Here is a 7,711-nt window from a genome sequence, read left to right as displayed (position 1 = left end):
CACTCCAGCAAGCCTCAGTTTGTTTCCTGAGATTAAGAAATCCTCATATCAGTGAGATCATATGATACTTATCTTTCTCTGATTGACTTATTTCGCTCAGAATAATACCTTCCAGTTCCATCCACGTCATTGCAAATGGCAAGATTTCATTCCTTTTGATGGCTGCATAATATTCCATTGCATATATATATATATATACACCACATCTTATTTATCCATTCATCTGTCGACGGACATCTTGGCCCTTTCCATAGTTTGGCGCTTGTGGACATTGCTGCTATAAACATCAGGGTGCACATACCCCTTCGGGTCCCTACATTTGTATCTTTAGGGTGAATACCCAGCAGTGCAATTGCTGGGTCGTATGGTAGCTCTATTTTCAACTTTTTGAGGAACCTCCATACTGTTTTTCAGAGTGGTTGCACCAGTTTGCATTCCCACGAACAGTGTAGGAGAGTTCCCCTTTCTCCGCATCCCCGCCAACATCTGTCATTTCCTGACTTGTTAATTTTAGCCATTCTGACTGGTGTGAGGTGGTATCTCATTGAGGTCAAACCATTTTTAAGTGATTAAAACCTTGTGAAGAGATCACTTTGTTTTACATTTCCCCCAAACTATTTTTGAGTCATATAAATCTTAAAAAGTTATCAAAAATAATATATCTTATCTGAGGACAAAAATTCAAAACTATTGCTTTATCTTCAATAATTGCTCCCTATTGCTACCAGGAGCTGTTATAATAATACCAGGAGAGTATCTTATTGAAGTCTCATAGTCGCCCTACAAAGGTAAGCATCATTAACCCCACCTTGGAGCTGAGGAAAGTGATCATGAGGTTAACTAACTTTCCAGAGGCCCTCTATGCAGTAAGTTGGGAAATAGGGAATCAGTACAGCTGTTTCTGAGAGACCAGAGTCAAAGCACAGGATAGTCAGATAACAGAGTTAGCTGCCACCTGAATATTCCCAGGGCAAAAAACACTGAGGAAACATCCCGAGTGTCAATGTGTAAGAAATGCTATGGCCTATTACACTGATTTAGGGCTTTTTCTTTCTCTCTCTCTTTCTTTTTTGTCTGTATTATTTTCCTGCAGTCACTGGAAATCTTTCTGCTGCATTGTCTGTGATGGTAGCTGGCTTCTTTGAAATACACAGAAAACACTTCCCTCCAGTGGAGCAGCCTCTTTCAGGCAAAGTCCTCACCGTTTCTTCCATGCCCTGTTTCCACCTGGTTCTTCAGTACGTTTTACTTGGAGTGGCTGAAACACTGGTCAACCCAGTCTGTGAGTAAACGATTTCATCACCGCATGTAAGAACACACTGAGTCTTTACACAGAACACATCACCTCAAGCCGTTGGTGACCTATTCACTCCCTGGAGATTTCCCACAATGCTTCGAAACAAGCCTATTTATCAACCTCATTTAAAAAAAAAATGTTTAATTTCTCTTCATTCATCTACCAGATACAGAGCAATTATTAATTCTACCTGAATGTAGGTGGAAGGAAAGATTTACAAACTTAGTTAAAGGCAGTAACTATTTGGTCAAATACACAACAGGAGAAAAAAACTGCTAAAACCTAGAAGACTTGTCCAATATACTAAGATGAAAACTCTCCTCTCTGTCTTTCTTCTTCCCACCTCCCACCCTCTCACTCACAGATAAATTCACGTATCACTGCCTCCAAAAATGACATTTATAATGTACTCTGAGAATGTATAAACATGCAAATGAAATGAAAATTTGAGTCAATTTTCCAGATAACTCAATGTCTTTAAATTAAGTTATACTAAATTAAGTGTGATCACTAGTGTTTCATAAGACAGGTTCAAAATAACTTTATTAAATATCCAGGGTTTTCTGGATTATCTAGATTGCTGATATTAATTAAACTAGCCACTTTAAAATTCATCAAGATAGTTTAGTGACTTCTTGCAATACAGCAGTGTGTGTGTGTGTGTGTGTGAGCGCGTGTGTGTGTATTTATCAGTGTAATCTATTGCATCTTATTTTTTACATTCCTTATATTTCCCTGCAGTGGTAGCCCTGATTGTAACTCATTATACTTTACCAAGATTATTTTTTAACTTCCTATCTTCCTACCTCCGCTATCTCTCCCACTCTATCAATCAGCACATGACCTTTAGCATAATCATCTTAAATGACAGTTCTGATAATTTCACTTGTCCAAAATCTTCAATTATTCTATTATCTTCAGTTATTTCCAAATTCCTTAACTGTACATATTTAATAAGGATATACATATATATGCATACATATACATACATATATGATACCAAAGCAATTCACTGAAAAAGGTAAAAATAAAAGCAATTAATAAAGTCTGTGTAGGATGTGAAGGCGATCTGACTGTGACATCTGTCACCCCATTGATCTTCAGGGTTGATTCAGCTGATCTGGTTGGCTAGGCAGGTGTTCCCTTCTTCCCTCACCACCGAACGTGCATCCCTCCCAAAGCTGCACACTAGGTGGAAAAAGATGACTTACCCCATAGAAGAGGAACATTCTTCAGTCAACAGTATATGAGTAGCTGCATTCCCATGCTAGAACCTCCAAACAAGCTCTCAGCATCCATTTGTAGGAGAATGTAGGGTAGCCAAGTTTCCAAGACTCCAGACACATCCAAATGAGGTGCTGCATGTGGCAGTCCACCTTTCAAAAATGAAAAAAAAAAAAGACAAGAAAAAGAAAGTTTATGGAATTATAATCATATGTCTATTAGACATCTTTTTTAAGAAGATTTATTTATTTGGGGCACCTGGGTGGCTCAGTTGATTAAGCGTCTGCCTTCGGCTCAGGTCATGATCCTGGGGTCCCGGAATGGAGTCCCGCATCAGGCTCCCTGCTTGGCGGGGAGTCTGCTTCTCTTGCTCCATATGCTCCTCTCCCAGCTTGTATTTTCTCTCTCTCTCTCTCTGAAATAAATAAGTAAAATCTTTAAAAAAAAAAAACTAAAAAAATTTATTTTTTTTTTTTTAGAGAGAGAGAGAGAGAGTGGGGTTGAGGGGCAGAGGGAGAGGGAGAGAGACAGAATCTCAAGCAGACTTCCCACTGAGCAAGGAGCCTAACTCAGGGCTCGATCTCCTGACCCTGCAATCATGACCTGAGCCAAAATCAAGAGTTGGACGCTTAACTGTCTGAGCCAACCAGGCGCCCCTGTATTAGACTTCTTTTTATAATTTTAAATCATTCCACTCAATACATTTTATATAAATAAATTGTTTTATGAGATTCTAAGATGTGGCTATCAATGTTTGACACTACAAGAAATACAAAAGAACTATAAAAGAATGTCACTACACAAATGTTTGTGACTTCCCTGATGTGGTTTCCAGAAAATTGTTGGAAGTAGCCAAAATTCTGTAAGCTAGAAGTGAAGCAAGGTAATGAATGCAGGTGATGAATGAATGCAGTCAGGAAATTCCCAGCCAGCTTAGCAATAGTGGTTCAACATACAAAAGCCAAGGTGGTACTTAAAACCATAGACTATTAAAAAGGCAGATCATGTAATATAAACCACTTGGTCTACCCTTCCCTGATTTACCCATCAGGAAACCAACATCCAACTAAGTCAATTGTCTTATCTGCTATTTATCATGGGGTAAGGACCAGAAGACTTTGTTTTGATTCCCAGCTTTGTCACTTACTACATTTGTGACCTTGAGAATTCATGTAACCTCTAAGCTTCACCTTTCTGATCTTTTAAAATGGAAATAATTAAAATTCTTCCTTATATCACAGCAGCAGTGTAAGAATCAATCGGAATGGGGACTACTCTTTGAGAATTAAATGACAACATGTGAAGGGTGTTTTGAACTGTAAATTGAAGAATTACTAAACCAACAAACAAATAAACAAAAAAAAAAAGAATTACTCTTCTGGGAGGCAGTACAACATAGTGGTTAATATCTATGGTCTTAAAATCAGACAAATATGAGTTTAAACCCAGGGCTTTAACCCCAGTTCTGTCATTGACTAAATGTGTGACTCTAGATAAATTATTCTGCATTTCTGAGCCTTTCTCATCATCTGTAAAATGGGGAATGGTTGTTGTCAGGACTAAGTTAAATATTCTATGTAGAGGAAAAAGCAGAGTATCTAGTATATAGACATCACTCAATAATTAGCAACTATGATGTGTGCTGCTACTATTAGTATTCTAATCTTTCACTTGAATGAACAGGGCAAGACTCAGGACTCAAGCACAGATGTCCTGCTCATAGCTCTTTCTACCACACCTACCACAAGCTGAACACCAAGGACCTGGTAGTGTGAGGGAAATTGCGTCTTTCTCACATGAGTCATCCTAAATTCCTTTGTTCCCCTTACTTCTCACCTCCAATACAACAGCAAGACTTAGTCTTTATTCTGAAATGTAATCTCAATCTGGCCGTGTCTCACTATCTTCTCTGCTCTCCGCCAGTCTCCGTGGTCACCATTATCACACCAATTCTATCAGAGCCTCCTAACTTGTCTCCCTGCTTATTCTCCTGCCCCAGGAGTCCATTCTTCAAAGCAGCCATCATGCTCTTTCCAAAAGAAATTTCTGGTTTCTCAATAGGATTTTGGAGATAAATTCCTTAAATGGTGAATAAGACTGTACATGGTTTTGCCTCTCGTACTGCTCCAACTACATTTTATAACATTATTCCCTCTGACCACTCCACTAGCAATTTAATGATCTTCATTCTGTGTTTCTAAAGTGTCAAACTTATTTTCATCCCAAGGCCTTTGTATTTGCTCTTCTCTCTACCCAGAATCCCCTTTCCTCTGATTTCAAGTGTCTGGCTTCTTCTCAGCATCAAATTTTCTCAAAGATTATCTCTTCAGAGAGGCTGTCCAGATGATCCTATCACTTTCACTCCATTGCCCTCTTCCATTTTTTCTAATAGCACTTGTCAGGACCTGCAATTATCTTATTTATATGTGTATATTTACTGCCTGCTTCTTACCATGAGAATGTGCGATCTTTAAGTCAAGATTCTTATCCTTATTGTCCATCCTTATGTTCTAATGTACTTCCTTCCTTAAAAGTGCATGTACTACATGGGGCGCCTGGGTGGCTCAGTTGGTTAAGCAACTGCCTTCGGCTCAGGTCATGATCCTGGAGTCCCGGGATCGAGTCCCGCATCGGGCTCCCTGCTCGGCGAAGAGCCTGCTTCTCCCTCTGACCCTCCCCCCTCTCATGTACTCTCTCTCATTCTCGCTCTCTCAAATAAATAAATAAATCTTTAAAAAAAAAAGTGCATGTACAGAGCAGATGACTAATAAATATACTGAATAAACAAATAAATTAATAAAATCTATAGCTATTTCTATGTGTGTACAATAAAAATATATCACTCAAATTAATGACAATGTCCTACATTGATGGCATTGAGCAAGGAAGCACAGTGGATTACTCCCCAAATTTCAGTGGACATTGTTGACCATACTAAGTCATGTTATACTTTGGAGATGATCTACAAGAAAAAAAAAAAAAACCACACACATAGAAAACTTTTCAAATTATGTCTTAATTATAGCATTGTAATACTCCAGCTATCTCATAACTTGTGTTTGTTTTATTTATTCAAAAAATACTGTGTTGGTATCTACAATATGCTTAACACTACTCTAGAACCTTAAGGCAAATCAATTTAAAAAAAAAAGATGAAAATTTCTGCCATTGTAGAACCTACATTCTATCAAAGGGAGAAAGATAATAAACAACAAATGTAATAAATAATTAAATTACAGAACATATTGGGTGATAAGTACCATAGAAAAAGAAAAGATAGAACAGGATAAGGGGGTTCAGGAGTGCCAAGCATAGGAGGTAGCAGGTTGCAGCATTAAGAGATAGATCAGGATAGACCTCAATGAGAGGTAATATGCAAGGACTTGAAACACTTGAGGGAGTCAGCCACACATTACTGTTAGCAATGGAGTCCTTAAATGCAAAGATGGGAGTATATCTGGCAATGAAGTGGAAGGGGTCTCGTGAAGTTGGAGGAGAGTGAGGAAGAGAGTGGCCATTGTAAAGACTCTGACTTGGGCTCTGAGAGAAGTGGGAAAAGGAATGACACAATATTACTTACACTTTTAAAGAACCCATCTCTCTGCTGTGGAGAACACACTACCCTGAGGAAAAGGATAGATTAAGAATATACTACAGTGAGGAAAAGGATAGAAGATTGATGAATTAAGGAAAGAAATGAGTACCTCAGACCAGGATAGTAGCAGTGTGGGTAGTGAGAAATAATCCAAGCTTAGTTATATTTTGAAGAAGGAACAACAGGATATGAGAAAAAGAGAAGAATTAGTGATGACATCAAAGTTTACGACCTGGGCACCTGTAAGGATGGAGTTGTCACCTGCAGAGAGACAAAAGGCTACAGGTGGAACAAGCTTTGGAGAGAAAATCACCTGTTTAGTTTTGGACATAAATAATGTGTCAGATTGAAGTGATAAATAGGGAATTGGATATCCACGTATGTATTTTCATATTGAACTAGGGGATATAGCAAATTTGAGAGTCATAACCATATCAATGGTATTTAAAGCAACAGGACTAATTGAGATCACCAAGGGCGTTGGGGCACATTGGGAGTCAGTATAGACAAAGAAGAGGATTCAGGAACTCAACCCAGAAGCACGTCATCATTAAGACATTAAAAGAAGATGAGAAATTTGCAAAGACGAGAGAAAAGAAGTGACAAGCAAGAAAAAGCAAAACCAAAAGAGCAATATCTTAGAAGTCGTATGAAGAAATGGTATCAAGGAGGAAGGAGTGTTCATCCGTGTCAACTGTTCCTAATACGTCAAACAAGATGAGGACTGAGAATTGACCAACAGATTGAGCAATTTGGCAGTTATTGGCAGTTTGGAAAAGAGCTTTCTTATGTGGGATATCGGAATGCTCTAAAGCCTGTTAGAATGAGTTTAAGGGATAATGGAAAGAGAAGAACTACAGATAATTTATCTTAAGAATTTTGCTGCAAAAGAGAACAAAGAAATGGGACAGTAGCCGACAAAGGAATTGGGTTAAGAACAAGTTTTTATTTGTGTTTGAGGAAGGAAAGATAATGGCATCATACAGCATGTTGGTGGGAATGATTCAAAAGAGAGGGAAAATTTAAACAAAAAGAGAAAAGGACAGTTGATGGTATTAGGGAGGGGGAAATTACTGCAAGAAGAGAGTTTGAGATCTAATTTACAAGTTGAGAATGTGGCTTTAGATAGTAGCAAGGATGATTTATCAATGGTAACAGTTTGGAGGGCAGAGTGTGTAGATGTAGAAACTCATGAGTGCATAAATAGGCGAGAGATTTCTGTGGAAATTCTCTTCTGGCTGATTGAATTTTTTTCAGTGAAGTAGGATGTCAGGCCATGAGCTCTGAGTGAGGATGGGAGAGTATAGTTGAGGGTTTGAGGAGAGAGAGAGGTATGAAATTGTTGTCTAAGACAATGAGAGAGTGAATGCACTAGGGAGATATAGAACATTGCCAGGGTGCATTAGGAGACCATTTGAGGTGTGTGGTCAGGAATTTAAAATGAGTTGGTCAACATGGTTATGTGTGTTTCTTCCAGAAACATTAGGCTGCATGGATCTAGGAGCAGAGATGGCAGAGAGGGAATTGTTGGGCCAATCAATTTCCAGAAAGCAAGAGAAAGGCAAGGGAATGAGGGTATGTTAAAGAATATGATC

At 38.5% G+C, this 7,711-nt stretch overlaps 1 protein-coding gene across 1 annotated transcript in view; it reads left to right on the top strand.

Moving 5' to 3' along the window:
• SLC15A5 (solute carrier family 15 member 5) overlaps positions 1 to 7,711 on the top strand; it is an 81,851-nt gene that overhangs the window by 45,840 nt on the left and 28,300 nt on the right. The window contains exon 6 of the mRNA XM_081821308.1: positions 1,094 to 1,282. Coding sequence (XP_081677434.1) covers positions 1,094 to 1,282 — 189 coding nt within the window. The remainder of the gene's footprint in view (positions 1 to 1,093; positions 1,283 to 7,711) is intronic.

Source organism: Leptonychotes weddellii, chromosome 5 (genome assembly GCF_054177405.1).
Source record: "Leptonychotes weddellii isolate Sample4059 chromosome 5, ASM5417740v2, whole genome shotgun sequence".
Taxonomy (NCBI): domain Eukaryota; kingdom Metazoa; phylum Chordata; class Mammalia; order Carnivora; family Phocidae; genus Leptonychotes; species Leptonychotes weddellii.
The sequence above is the reverse complement of the archived record's forward strand: the minus strand, read 5'-3'. Positions and strand labels throughout refer to the sequence as shown.